The sequence below is a fragment of the Myotis daubentonii genome, chromosome 12 (genome assembly GCF_963259705.1).
Source record: "Myotis daubentonii chromosome 12, mMyoDau2.1, whole genome shotgun sequence".
NCBI lineage: Eukaryota > Metazoa > Chordata > Mammalia > Chiroptera > Vespertilionidae > Myotis > Myotis daubentonii.
In genome coordinates this window covers 57,693,765-57,709,576 of record NC_081851.1, presented here as the reverse complement: position 1 = coordinate 57,709,576, position 15,812 = coordinate 57,693,765, and the positions used below count along the sequence as shown (strand labels likewise).

The 15,812-nt window shown below is 40.0% G+C and overlaps 1 protein-coding gene across 4 annotated transcripts in view; it reads right to left on the bottom strand.

Annotated features, from left to right (window-relative positions):
* Window positions 1-15,812, bottom strand: part of THADA (THADA armadillo repeat containing) — a 297,259-nt gene that overhangs the window by 251,652 nt on the left and 29,795 nt on the right. For 3 of the 4 annotated variants that reach the window (XM_059659977.1, XM_059659980.1, XM_059659978.1), the window contains exons 16-19: window positions 11,904-12,055; window positions 6,985-7,198; window positions 4,418-4,553; window positions 3,765-3,901 (exon numbers count right to left, since the gene is read on the bottom strand). In XM_059659977.1, the coding sequence (XP_059515960.1) occupies window positions 3,765-3,901; window positions 4,418-4,553; window positions 6,985-7,198; window positions 11,904-12,055 (639 nt within the window). The remainder of the gene's footprint in view (window positions 1-3,764; window positions 3,902-4,417; window positions 4,554-6,984; window positions 7,199-11,903; window positions 12,056-15,812) is intronic. The other variant, XM_059659979.1, reaches the window with a different exon arrangement.

Sequence of the window (15,812 nt, the reverse complement as noted above, 5' to 3'; positions counted from 1 at the left end):
TAGGAATGGGCCAGGAATCGAGTCTGGAACCGAGGTACCTGAATCGAACTCTTGACCTTTCAGTTTGAGGGTGGATGCTCTAACCACTAAGAAAAACTGGCTAGGGCAGTGATGGCGAACCTATGACATGCGTGTCAGAGGTGACACACGAACTCATTTTTTTTTTGGTTGATTTTTCTTTGTTAAAAATGGCATTTAAATATATAAAATAAATATCAAAAATATAAATCTTTGTTTTACTATGGTTGCAAATATCAAAAAATTTCTATATGTGACACGGCACCAGAGTTAAGTTAGGGTTTTTCAAAATGCTGACACGCCGAGCTCAAAAGGTTCGCCATCACTGGGCTAGGGCATAGCAGGAACTCTTGATATTAAAAGCAGTAAATTTCAAGAGGAGCACAGGTTTAGAAAGAGAGACATTTGAGGGAAATGAAAAGTGACAGTGCATATCCTAAAGTGGAGGGAGAGAAGAGAAAACTATAAAAACAAATAGATGCAATGACATTATAGTACAGCAATCAATGTTCACATTTTATTCTTAAGAGGCTGTTTTCCCTATCTACAACACAAGTTATCAAAGTTTAAAAGTAGGAAGTTTAAAAGACATAAAGAAATCCCACCACCAACAAAAACAATCTTTATAGCCCAGGAACATCATAAAGATTTCAGATTTGACTTTAAATGCATTATGTAAAATACTGCTTCCTAAGTATGATTTACAGTCCTAGTATTATATTAAACTTCATTTTTATTCCCCAAGCACTCACGGGATCAGGAAATGTAAACTCCATGAATGCAAAACTTTGTTCACTGCTGAGTGGCCAGTGCCTGGAACAGAAATTAGCTCATGGCAGAGGTTCAGTAACATGAGCTGAAGGAATGAACTGATGACTAGGTAATAAAGAGTTAGCCAGGTCAGGGTTTTAAAAAATAACAGGTAATCATCTGAAATCAAAGAGCAAATCAAAGAACAGGTATTTACTGTATACCTATTATATATACTTATATTTTAGGTATTATGGGAAATACGAAGACCCAAACTGCTATCATGATGATTCAACCAACATCTTAGGTTTTCTTGTGGTTTCTGTGAGATTTTGCCAAAAACAAACAAATTTTGACAGCCATGAAAAAGTAACACTGGACCAAAAGAAACCATGAAAAGACTAAGAAAAAAGAGGGATTATCAGAGTAAAATTTTAAGAACTCTGCTATTCAATTTTATTGGCTTTCTGGGGAGACTCATTTCAAGGAATTCAGAATGCATGGCAAACGTGTGTGGGGGAGGGATGGAAGGAGGAGAGTGGAGAAAACCAGAGGAAAAAAAACAGTCAAAATTAAGAAAAAATCAGTGTACCACAGACAAGTTTTTGAGATCAACAGATATTTGTAAATGTTAATAACTATAATTTTAGCAAACATTCCAGGCTCTACCTACAATAGGTGACAGATATTCAAGATTTCTCATCCAAAATATACAGACAGTCCTCAGGTTATGTCGGACTCAACGTACGTCGTTTTGTGGTTACTTCGTCATCTCCATTTATTTATATATAAAAAAAAGTTCCGTCATTTCGACGTATGTACATATGTGCTTTATGTATTTATTATTTATTTACCACAAGTAACGGTCAGGAATTGTTATCTTTAATATTTTTTTCCTGTTTCACTTCATTACTGCTGTGTATGTGCTCCATGTGAGTGACGTAAGTGCTTATGTAGGTGGGTTCTGACTAAGGGCAAAAATCGAGTTATGTCACGCCATAGTAACGGATCTCCGACATAACCCGAGGACCTACTGTACAGGGTGGGGCAAAAGTAGGTTTAACTTGTGGGTACATGAAACAGAGTTTATTCTTGTATTATTAGTTATCCTTTTATTATTTTCCATAAAAACTACTGTAAACTTACTTTTACCCCTCACTATACTGGTACTTCCCTGATTCAAATATTAGTTATTAAATGGGGTGTTCTTTATTCCTATGTACTAAGTAGGAAAGCTAAGGCATCAAATTTTTGTATTTAGACTACCAGCTAAAATAAATAAACAAACTATGTCTTAGTGTCATGAACCATCACCAATTTTCCAACTCATTTTTAGTAAAGAACAAAATCTAACATTTTCTATGCAAACATACACATCCAGGTTAAAGTATCAGTCCAAGGTATTACCTTGTATGCTGTGGTGTGTTTATGATACATTCACTGTGTTTTTAATACAAGGCTCACAGTTGTACTCTAAAATGCATTTAAACTTAATATTTTAAGAGACCAAATGTAAATTTACTTCATTATTTTCTAGGTGTTAAGAGCCAATCCCTTCTGACCCGTTGTAGTACAGGAATATTATTATATACTAAAGGCCTGGTGCATGAAATTCATGTACTCTGGCGGGGGGGAGGGAGGTCCCTCAGCACAGCCTGTGCCCTCTCGAAGTCTGGGAGCCCCCAGGAACCCATGGGGAGCAGGCCTAACCTGGCCGTCAGACATCCTTAGTGCTGCTGTAGAAGCAGGAGAGGCTCCTACCACCACCACTGTGCTCACCAGCCACGAGTCCGGCTTCTGGCTGAGTGGCGCTCCCCCTGTGGAAGCGCACTGACCACCAGGGGGTAGCTCCTGCATTGAGCATCTGCCCCCTGGTGGTCAGTATGAATCATAGCAACCGGTCATTCCGCCATTCAGTTTATTTGCATATTAGCCTTTTATTATATAGGATAACCTAGGGCATCCCAGGTACTAAGTTTAGTGCCCATTCTTTGAGGAATTATTAATTCATTGATTTATTCATTGTAACAAATATTTATTGTGTATCTATTTCTACTAGGCACTATGCTAAACACAAGGGGGAAAAACAGACAAGATCCCTGTTAAACTGTAACAACTCCATGAAGAAGCACTCTATGGGAAGTAGAGAGTGGGAAGAGACAAGGCTGGCAAAGTTTTAGGAGCCAAATTATTACATGACCTGGTCTTAGATCACTAAAGTATTTTAAATAAGAGGGCTAGGGTGGGGCAGGGCACAAGGGTCAAGTAAAGGTTATGTGTGACATGATGAATTATATGATTAGAAAAGATTACTTTTGGTGTCGCAAGAAGGAGATAAGAGTAGAAGTGGGGAAACCAGTTCAGAGGCCCCTAGTACAAACAAAAGAAGATAAAAGCCTGGAGTAATGTAAGAAGATGCAGATAAAAAGAAAAGAGATTTGAAAGATATTTAAGGGAACACTGAAAGAATGTAGAGACAGGCTAAATATAAACGCATAAGATGTCAAGCAGCCCTAGGCACCTAACTTGCCATTTGCAAAGACACAGGGGTTGGGAGGGAAAAGACAGATGGAAGTTCAGGATATCAATTGGGGGCATTTTGAGGATCTTTTTTTTTTTTTAATTAAATGGTCTTTGCCCATTTCAGATTCCTAAAAAGTTGCCTTCTCTGATTGAACCCCATCTATTGCCCCCTCTCTAATTTATACTGCCCGTGCTCCCAGTCCCAGCAATTACCTAGTAGGTTGTGTTCTGAAATGACAATAATAGAAAACCCAATTTACCACAGGGGAGGAAGCGCCTTATCACCTGGTTGTTATTTATTTATTTAGGTTATTTTATAACACTTAAAAATATTAGTAAAAAGGCAGAAATATCACTAATAATAATACTTTTTCTCCCTTATTTGCCATGTACAACTCTCCAAATAAATGATTAGGAAAAGAATTTAAAAGAAAAGAAAAATACATGAATTTGAGCTTTCTTTGTTTGCTGACCTGAATCAGTGTCCATTGGGATGAGGCCTTCTGGGGATGAGCTCTGAATGACGGGAGCCACCACAGCAGAAAGCCTGTAGGACATCAGAAGGAGCTGCTGCACCACAAGTCTCCATTCACTCACCAACTGCAGGCTGCTGCAACAAGGGCGTTAGGGAAATTTATACTAAAGAAAAAATCAGATTCTATAAGTAGAAATTAATAGATAAAAGGAGTTGAAAGAATTTGCGTTTCAAAATTGTGCATTCTATGAAATATTTAAGAAATAAAAATGTGGCCCTAGCTGGTTTGGCTCAGTGGATAGAGCATCGGCCTGCGGAGTGAAGGGCCCCAGGTTCAATTCCAGTCAAGGGCATGTGCCGGGGTTTCGGGCTTGATCCCCAGGAAGGGGTGTGCTGGGGGCAGCCGATCAATGATTCTCTCTTATCATTGATGTTTCTATCTCTCTCTCCCTCTCCCTTCCTCTATGAAATCAATAAAAATACACTTAAAAAAATAAAAATTAAGAAACAAAAAAGAAATTAAAATGTGTGTATATATATGTACATTTTTAATTATCTGTAAGGCCCATACATTCCTTTCCCAGGACATATTCCAATAAGAGTTTGAAGCCCAGAAATGAGTGTTTAGGAGAGAACTGTGGATACACTTACTTTAGAGGTAACTTCTGGAAAGCCCTTGTTATACAGTGAACTCGCCCATACATTGGAAATGAAGCTGCTGCCTGAAGCAACGAATTTTCAGCCTGAGATACTTCTTCTTCAAGATTTTCCAACAAGCACTTGATAACTAGAAAAATCAAACAAACAAAAAAACACACAAAGTAATGCAAATTTAAGAAGACTCATAAATTTGTGAATAGCAAAACAGTTCCCATGAAAACACCCAACTCAACTGATCTTTATACGAGAGGTTTTGAATTTTAAAAAAAGATCTTTCAGGGTAGCCACCCTGTTATCCATTTCAAATTAAGGTAGAACTGAGTGTCTTTCCCTGATTTCCGGAATCTATTTACAGCATTCACTCTGAATCATTCCTCCTAGAATCCTCTACCTGGGGTATTAGACCCTAGGCCCGCCCAGGTGCCATGTGCTGTTTGAACAGCAGATTTTTTTTCAATAATAGCTTTATTGCGATAAAATCACATATCATATATACATTTAAAGTGCACAAATCAGTGTTTTTTTAGTATATTCACAGATATGAAAAACCATCACCACAATCAATTTTGTAACATTTTCATCCGTCCCCATCAAAAACCCTTCACCCTTACCAGTCACTCCCCTCCCTATACCTCTCATCTTCCCCAGCCCTAGGCAACCAAGGATCTATTTTCTGTCTCTATAGATTTGCCTATTCTGGACATATTATATAAATGGAATCATACAATATGTGACTTCTTTCACTTAGCATAATGTTTTCAAAGTTCATCCATGTTGTAGCATGTATCAAGATTTCATTCTTTCTTAGAAACATTGTGTGTATGAGTTTTTGTCTGGACATGCTTTCATTTCTCTTAAGTATGCATCCATTATAAACTGAATGTTCATATCCCCCCCACCAAAAAAATTCATGTGGAAGCCCTAACCCCCAATGTGGTGATGTTTGGAGGTGGGCCTTTAGGAAGTAATTAGATTTCGATGAGGTGATGAGGGTAGGGCCCTCCCTGATAGGATCAGTATCAAGAAGAGGAAGAAAACCTACTCTCTCCCCTCCGTGTGGGCACAAAGCAAGAAGGCTCCTGTCTGCAAGCCATGAAGAAGGTCCCCACCAGGAATGGAAGCTGCCAGCACCTTAATCTTGAAATTCCCAGCCTCCAGAACTGGGGAAAAATAAATGTCTGTTGTTTAAGGCATACAGTCTATGTAGCTTGTTATAGCAGCCTCAGCTATAACAAGCTAAGACAATGCCAAAAACTGGAACTGTGGAGTCGTATGGTAACTCTGTATTTAATCTTTTGAAGAACCTACAGACTGTTTTCCAAAGTGGCTGCACCATGTTACATTCCCAGGAGCAGTTATGACGGATCCACTTTCTCCACATCCTCATCAACACTTGATACTATCTAATATTTTACTACAGTCATCCTATGGGGTGTGAAGTGCTTCCTCACGGTGATTTTGATTTGCTAATGGCTAATGATGTTGAACATTTTTTCATGTGCTTATTTTTCATATTTGTCTTTTTTTGCCTATTCAGAATGTTCACATTGGCATTATTTATTTAGAAAAGAGAAGTCCATCAACAAGAGAATAAATTAATAAACTTTAGTAAACGTATATAATATGTAGTAGTACTTATATAAAATTCAAAGTCATGTAAAAGTAAATAATATATTGTTTAATGATATATACACAGGTGGTAAAACCTTGGTAAAGACCAGATGACAGATTAATATAAAACAGAACAGTAATTATATGGTGAGGAGAGAGAACTAGGATAAAGGAGAGCCTTCAAAGGTGTGTGGCTGCTGGTGTATTTAAGCTGGGTGTTATCACATAGCTAGGGAAAAAACTTGTTAAATTTTTAAATTCTTACTATTTAAATCCTATATATATTTAAATATTCTTGGAATATTTAAAATATTTCATAAAGGTTAAAAATGTCGGAGAAAATAATTTTCAACTATCTGACCTCTCTTTAAAAAATATTCCTATCTGTCCTTATTTCTAGTATAATTCCAAAATGAAGACTTATTAGCCTAAAATTAAGTACATAAATCCCAAACAAATATTTGTTGAAAAGCACTATATCTAAACCAACTCAGGCCCTGGATTTTAGAACTAGCTATATGGAAAGAATAAAAGAAAGTGCAAGACAGGCAGTTAAAACATAAACCCTGAGAGCAAAGGAACTCTCTGTTCTATAGAGAAATAACAAAGATGATCTGGATATAGCCATGGTAAAATTTCTGCAGGAAAAAAAAAAAAGTACATTTTTAGTAGAGAGTTTCATAATAGCTTTACTAATATATATTTGTATATTTACTTATTTAACACGAACATCTGTTTAAAAACAAATGTTAGAGCTAAGTAAACTATGCATAGAAGAAACTTGTGGTATTTTTATATGCTAGTAAACTACTATGCTGGTAAACTCTTAAATAAAATAAACCACAAAGAAATGTTTAACCATTAAATATTCTAACCAAATGAGTAGTGAACGAGTAAGATACTGGTTTTGATAAATAAGAGCAAAAGGTCATTTACTCAATACAAACCCATCAATGTGTTCCTTTCTACCACAGCAGCAGACTTATCTCCATTTCCACATGCAGCCTGCTGAGCTTTTACGTAGGCCGACAGAGATGACGGCAGGGCATTCTGACAGATTAAGAAATTCAGCAGGTAGGAAGCCGTTACACAGTCATATGGTTTGGTGCTGGTGCTGAGAGCCAGTGCTGCCTGGAATAAGTCTTGCAGTTTCTCTGAATCCTAGAATAAAGCACAGACTCAGTAACTGTCACTAAAACATTTCTTTAATTTGAAGGAATAATACATATTTAAAAACAGGGCCTGCCACATAACTCAATAAGAACATCAATTCCCTTTCTCCCTAAATATAGGTTAGAGTTTTTATCACAGTGATTAATGATTATTATTAATTACTTCTAGTAATCAGGGTCTCGAAAATAGTATCAGTTGAGAAATTCAACAGTGATACAGCTTTTTTTCAAAAAGTACCTCTTTCTTAGCAAAAGTTTATGTTTTCCTATACAATTCTGCTATGACCACAGCTAGATCATTTCCGTTATTTCTAGATGGAGCAGAGTTCTTTTGCATCCAGGTGTGTTTTACCTGGGCAGCATACCCAACCTTCTTCCTTCCCCCTTCTCATAGAGCTAGTTCGAAGGAGGAAAACACAAATCCATACAAAAATACAAAGCCAACAGCCTGTTCCTGGCATTGATCCATGTATATGCATGGAAAATAATCAGACAAGCCTCCGAAATTCTGCATCAGATCTCCCACACCTATATCTCATATACAAATCCACTCACGTAGCTCATCCTAAAAAAGACAAAACAAAGCATGGAAAGGCAGTGGGCTGAGGACAGGAAATGTGGTCCTAGTCCCAACTCCAGGTTTGAACATGGTACATGTTCACCATGCTGGAACTCAGGGTTTCACTGATCATAATATTGATTTGATTAGGATTATTCCATAACTATCTAATATAGGAAAACAATCATCATAAACTTAATTTTTAATTTCATTATATGTACACTCATAATTAATTATGTCAAATGTACTAATTCAAATATCAGTTTATTTCTATTTTAATTCTTTGCCTTTTGATACGTTTAATTTTTTATGACCTAAAAAACTGAAAGATAGTGGCCAAAAGCCACTTTTTGAAAGGACCAATTAAGCATATAAGCCATTTTTTATAACTGACAGTAAGTCTCTGAATTCCTTAACTAACCAATTAGTAAGAACACAATATATAGCCTTTGATAGCCTTTGGAATATAAAATATCTTTGTTCTACCATCTGAGGTCAATCAAAATATGATATGAAGGAAGACCTTGGATATGTAGTTCTACTATATATGTATGTATCTGTACACACACACACACACACACATATATATATATACATATATAGATAAAAGTCCTTAGAGAGCTTAGATTAGCATTCAAAAATGTTTTAAAGTTAACTATATTAAAAATTAATTATATTAATATTAAGCATATCCAAAAAAGACTTTGGAAATATGTAATTAATATTTAATATCTTGACTATCTATTCCTAAGATCACTTTACCAATATGCAAGCCAGACCAGATATTAGAACTACCCAAATCCTACAGCAAGCGCATGTGCTACTCAGTTTTCTGAATTCTGCAGTAGTATCTAAAGACCAAGCACACATTTATCAAATTAGAGATACAGAGGTCCCCTAAGGACCCTTCAGAATTCATGTAAGGACCAAGTCTTTCATAAATGCAGTAATGTACCTTCCCCACTCCAGATACTCTCAAAATATTTGCCAGGAATGAGGTATCTACACTAATAAAAGAGAAACATGGTAATTGGCATACTGCCACTACCCTTTTCATTGGCTAATCAGCGAGATATGCAAATTAACTGTCAGCCAAGATGGCGGCCGGCAGCCAGGCAGCTTGAAACTAACATGAGGCTTGCTTGCTTCAGTGACAGAGGACTCCAATGTTCCCCACCTGCGGCTGCAGGCCTCTGAGCTGGCAGTTTCAAACACTGTAACAGATACTGCGGGACTTCAGCCAGCAGATTCGCAACATTGTAAGCAAAGGCCAGAAACCTACTTTCAGGAGTGGAGGCGGCCTAAGAGCTGGAGCCAAGCCTCAAGCTAAAGCTGGCCCAGAATAAAAAAAATAAAAAAAGGAAAAAAGGAGCGTTTGGGAGTTCAGTCACCCCCAGCCTGAAAACAGCCTCAGCTCCTCACCCAGACTGGCCAGGCACCCCAGTAGGGACCCCCACCCTGAAGGGTGTGTGACCAGCTGCAAACAGCCATCATCCCCTCACCCAGGCTGGCCAGGCACCCCAGTGGGGACCCCCACCCTATCCAGGACACCCTTCAGGGAAAACCAGCCAGCCCCACCCATGCACCAGGCCTCTACCCTATATAGTAAAAGGGTAATATGCCTCCCGGCACCGGGATCAGCGTGACAGGGGGCAGCGCCCAAACCCCCTGATCGCCCTGTGGCTGTGTGTGTGACAGGGGGCGGGGCCACAACCTCCCTATCCATCCTGCTCTGTTCGTGACAGGGGAAGGCGCCCCAACCCCCTGAGCAGCCCTGCTCTGTGCCTGATAGGGGGGAGCTCCCCAACCCCCCTCCCCCACGGGCCCTGCTCTGTGTGTGATGGGGTAGAGCCATAACCTCCCCATCGGCCCTGCCCTGAGTGTGAGAGTGGCGGCGCCCCAACCCCCTGATCGGCCCTACTCTGTGGGTGATAGAGGGCGGTGCCCCAACCCCCTGATGGGCCCTGCTCTGTGTGTGACAGGGGGCGGTGCCCCAACTCCCCTATCGCCCCTACTCTGTGCGTGACAGGGGGCAGCGCCCCAACCCCCTGATTGGCCCTGCTCTATGCGTGACAGGGTACAGAGCCCCAATCCCCCTGATGGGCCCTGCTCTGTGAGTGACAGGGGGCAGTGCCCCAAACCCGATTGGCCCTGCTCTGTGCATGACAGGGGATGGCGCCGCAACCTCCCCATCGACCCTGCCTTGAGTGTGACAGGGGACGGTGCCCCAACCCCCCAATTGGCCCTACCCTGAGCGTGACTGAGGGTGGCATCGCAACCTCCCAATCTCCCTGCTCTGTGCATGATGGGGCAGCGCCCCAACTCCCCAATCGACCCTGCTCTGAGCCCGACCAGGGGCTGCACCTAGGGATTGGGCCTGCCCTCTGCCACCCGGGAGAAGGCCTAAGCCAGCAGGTCGTTATCTCCTGAGGGGTCCCAGACTGGGAGAGGGCACAGGCCGGGCTGAGGGACCCCCCTTCCCCCGAGTGCACAAATTTTTGTGCACCGGGCCTCTAGTCCTATATAATAAAAGCCTAATACACTAATTGTCTGACCTTTCATTCAACTAGTCGCTATGATGCACAGTGACCACCAGGGGGCAGACACTCTGACCGGTAGGTTAGATTACTGCTGGGGTCCAGCTGATTGGGACTGGGTGAGACAGGCAGACATGCCCTGGAGCCTTCCCTCATTCCCTCCCAGCCCCAATGGTGCACTGGTGGGGTCCCCCAGGCCTGGCCTGTGCCCTCTCTGTGCCGCAATCCAGGACCCCTTGGGGGATGTCAAAGAACCAGTTTCAGCCTGATCCCGCAAGCCAGGCCAAGGGGTCCTACCGGTGCACGAATCTGTGCTCCGGGCCTCTAGTAGTTTTATAAATATGAGCATAAATGTGTATTACAAGTCTAGTGCAATCAAAGAAAAATAAGGATCAAGGAAGAGGGGAGTGTGGGAGAGGAGAAAGAAAGTGGAATGTGAGAAAGTATCTTCTTTAAGAACTCCGTATGGTACAAAAGTTAGAAGCTGAAGCACCAAAGAAGCTTCTACTCACCAGAACACCTGAAAGACCACAGGGATAGGTGAACACTGGAGAGCAACTCCAACATGGATTCAAGTTAGAAAAGATACTCTGAGATCTTGCGATGCCATCTAGAAGCCATGGGACAGACACCTTGTGACATGTGCTCCTACAGAATCCACTGCATCTACAAGCTGCCATGCCCAAACATAGCCTAATAGCTGGACCCCTAGGCTCCAGCTGCAGCCCCTGCAGGTGCCCTTGGCCTTTATACAGCTCTAACAGAAAGCCATAACAAAGCTCTAAAGCCAGTGACCCCACAGCTGCTGGTGAGCTCACAGCCCCAGAATAAGCCTAAAGGGCAAAGCAGAACCCTGAGCTAGGGAGCCCCTACAGACCCATCTCTATGCTGTGCCCTCATTTCCAAGCCTATCTTTGGTTTCCACCCCAAGGTGGGAAATGCAAAGTGTCAGGAAGAGAGTGGGGGCTGGGGATGGAGTCGACCTCCCGGGGGAGAACTGGTTGTTAACCTCAAGTACTCTGGGTTTCAGTCTCAGTTCAGTTATTGCTTGTTGGAAGACCAGAAACATGTTTTCTGCCTCACTTAACACTCAGCTTCCCAGTCTACTAAGCAGGGAGATTATCTCAGAAATTTTTACTCCAGTTACTGTAAGTGCTGTGTTTTGATCAAATATTAACATGTCCAAGGAAACTGGAGAGACCACAGTTGACTGAAATCTACCAATAATCTCGTGAACAATAAAACCTACTGCCTCCTACACCTCCTTTTTTATCAAAACAAAAAAACAATGCTCACTGATTTGGACTTTGTTTTCTTTGACAATACTTCCTCCTCCCCCACCACCGATCCCTACCTCATCCATCACCCCATAAGGGTAGATGTATTAATGATAACTGAAACAGCCAGAAGATATAAGAAGGCAGATGCAAAGAGCCTGGACAATCCACTGTTTTAACTGTTGCTTTAAACCAAGCATGTCAAACTCGCAGCTAACAGGCCACATGCCTCATTTAAACCCACTGGTTGCGAGTTTGACATGCTTGCTTTAAACAGAAAGTTTTCATGCATACACATCTACATAGGAAAAGTCTAAATACCTGAAATTGTATAAATGTTTTTGGTAACTTCATCAGAAGATCAAATGCTAAGAGTTTCACTGTTTCAAAAGTGCTGGTAAAACATTCCATTAGTGTTTGGAAACGACCAACATCAATATCATGACTCAGCTGATACACTGTTTGGACTTGACCTAAAAAAATAAATAAATAAATAAATAAACAAAGAAACAAACATTTAAAAGTCAATAAAAAGAAAAGGAAATCAACATTTTCAAATCATTTGGACAAATTTATAGAAAATTCATACAAAAATTCACACTTCATACTTAACCCATAATAGCATAAAAGAATAATTTTTCCATTAACTTATTTCATAAAATGCTAAAATAATAAGTATTACGTTTTCCAATAGGAAGTAAAATTTTTTAATTTGTTTAAAAAATTCTCTTTCAAAAGGTTACATATTATATAACAGACAACTAAGTTATTTCTTGAATAAAAACCAATAAATTAAGAATTACATCTTTTTTAAAAATCATCATAAAACTTCTTAACCTAGGAGCCAAAGTCCTACCATGTCTTGGTTGAACTGACACTGAATAATCAACATGACACAGCCTAATAGAATTACTGGGCATCAAAGATAAAGAAGAAATCCTTTGGCCATTCAGGCAAAGAAAAGCTAAATTCAGCCACAAAATGGAAAAAGTTAGTCTAGCTGCACTCTTCACCAGAGCAACAGGTAGTGCTAGAAGACAGTGAAGCAATGCTTACAAAATCCTCAGGGAAAGAAGGCGTGACAAAAACCCGTGAAACCCGTGTATCAAAATCCTATTCCAGTATCAAGTATAACAGCAATATAAATATTTTTCAATGTGCAAAAATATAAGAACTATGTTTTCCCAACTCTTCCCAAAAAAAGACTAATGTTGGCCAACCAAGAAACGAAAAGGAAAACTATCACAAAAGAATGATGGCAGTCACCGAATTCATTTAACTCTAAGATCAAGACGGAACAACTATGGCAAATAATGGGTTTCAGAGCAGAATGTGAGGCATATTTAACAGCATTTAACAAATCAGCCCCTGCTAATAATTGAAAACATTCCTATGCTTACTTAACTTGAGGAATGTTGTTCAATATAACTGCTTTTAATTTAATCTTAAGTCACAAGTTAGTATAACCCTGTAAAACAACCAGAGCAAGAAAGTGAAGTTTTTGTCACTTCATTCACACCTCTGTTCAAATTTGCTTCTTCTATTCAAATTCAGATACCTCTTTCCCTTTCTCTTGCCTGATTGTTCTGGCTATAACTTTCACTACAATGGGGAATGGCAGTGGTGAAAGTGAGCATCTGTGTCTAGTGCCTGATCATAGGAGAAAGGCTTTGCCTTTATCATTGAGTATGATATGGTGTTGGCTGTGAGTTTTTCATGAATGTTCTTTATCATACCCAGGAAGTTCCCTTCTAGTCCCAGTTTGCTGGGTGTTTATCATAAAAGGGTGTTGAATTTTGTCAGTAGTTTTTCTACATGAATTGAGATTATCATGTGTGTGTGTTTTCCCTTTGTTCTAATGTGGTATACTACACTGACTATTTTTTTTATGTTGAACCACCCTGACATTCCTGGGATTAAATTCCAGTTACTTAGTCAAGGTATATAACACTTTTAAAACACTGTTAGACTTGGTTTGCTAGTACTTTGACAAGAATTTTTGCATCAATATTCATAAAGGAGACTGGCCCACAGTTTTCTTGTGGACTCTGTCTGGCTTTGGTCTCAGGGTGATGCTAGCCTCAGAGAATCAGTTAGCACAGTGGTTCTCAACCTTCCTAATGCCGTGACCCTTTAATACAGTTCCTCATGTTGTGGTGACCCCCAACCATAAAATTATTTTCGTTGCTACTTCATAACTGTAATTTTGCTACTGTTATGAATCATAATGTAAATATGATATGCAGGATGTATTTTCATTGTTACAAATTGAACATAATTAAAGCATAGTGATTAATCACAAAAACAATATGTAATTATGTATGTGTTTTCGGATGGTCTTAGGCGACCCCTGTGAAAGGGTCGTTCGACCCCCAAAGGGGTCGCGACCCACAGGTTGAGAACTGCTGTTAGCAGAGGTTCACTCCTCTCCATTTTTTTGGAAGCATTTGAGGACTGGTGTTAGGCCTTCTTTAAATGTTCCATAGAATTCACCAGTGAAGCCACTGCTAGGCTTTGCTGAGAGGCTTTGCATTACTCTATCTCTTTACTTGATATGGGTCTGCTCAACTTTTCTATTTTTTTTCTTGAGTCAATAATCTTATGTTTCTAAGAATATGTCTATTTCGTCTAGGTTATTTAATTTATTGGAAATACAATTATTCATAGCATTGTCTTATGTAGGGCGCGGCTATAGGGTTAAGCCTTAGACTGATCTGTTGGCAGAGCCACAAACAAGTCCCAGCTTAGAGGGCACAGCCCTCTTAGCATAATTAGGCTTGACTTTATGACACTCCCTAGGTCAGGGGTGGCAACCCCTGGCACGCATGCCAAACATAGCAAGCCAGTAACTTTTGCTGGCACACAAAACCCTCTCTTATAATCTTCCATTTATAGTTTTTTTCTTAATATCGACTTTTTTATTTTTCAGATAAATTCACTGTAGGTGCATCTTAAGATAAATAAATAATTTTACATAACAAGTTATCTTAAAGACCATAGACATGGATTGACGAGAGAGGGGAAGAGCAATTTCTATGCCTCTGCCTTAACTCTCCCTGCCTTCCTAGATCTGACCAGCGTTTTGGTTTCATTCACATACACTTGTGAATCTTTGTTCTCAGTGATGAATTTTGTTAAGTCTCGTAATAGGAGTAGCCTGACGGATGAAAGTAGTAGCTCGTGCATATCTCTGAAGGTCACGAAATATAAACCTGATGTAAAATCTCTGTCATCAGTGATGCAGCAGCAAAAGTCCCACTGGTAATATCAAATGGAATCATAAAGTTTTCTGTCGGACTATCAGTGTACATGTATACATTAAAAAATAAATGTATTTTTCATCATATACTGTTTTTGTCGCTCAAATGAATTTTATTATTTCTTCAAGGTTCTTCACATATGTACACCTTAAGAGATATCAAGTAGGCGTAACATGTTCTCAAAAAATTAGGGCTGGCACGCAGAAGAATTTTGAGTCAGAGATTTTGCTGGTTTTGGTACGCACTCACAAAAAGGTTGTCCACCCCTGGTCTAGGTGGATCCTGTGCCTGGCTGAGGCCACAGAGAGAGATCCAGACAGCAAGCTGAGCCTTTATTTTATAGTCAGAGGTAAACAAGGTAGTGGTCACCATAGTTACAATGTTCTTGTGAGTTTCACTTGTTTGAGTAGCACTTGCTGCACTTCCCACAGCCCATTAGCTACCCAGATAAGATCTATTACAAGACTTAACAAAATTCATCACTGAGAACAAAGATTCACAAGCGTATGTGGATGAAACCAAAACGCTGGTCAGATCTAGGAAGGCAGGGAGAGTTAAGGCAAAGGCACAGAAATTGCTCTTCCCCTTTCTCGTCAATCCATGTCTATGGTCTTTAAGATAACTTGTTATGTAAAATTATTTATTTATCTAAGATGCACCTACAGTGAATTTATCTGAAAAATAAAAAAGTCAATATTAAGAAAAAAATTGTAAATGGAAGATTATAAGAGAGGGTTTCGCGTGCCAGCAAAAGTTACTGGCTTGCCATGTTTGGCACGCGTGCCAGGGGTTGCCCACCCCTGACCTAGACCCAGTTTATTCTCTTTGTCAGGCTTTTCTTCATCCTTCGCCGTGACCCTCCCCCACCACCCTTCCAGCCCCCCTCAGTCTTGTGAACCCTTGGCTGAGCTGGCTCGGCACTATCTTATAGTCCTTTTTATTTCTGTAAGGTCAGTGGAAACATCCTTAC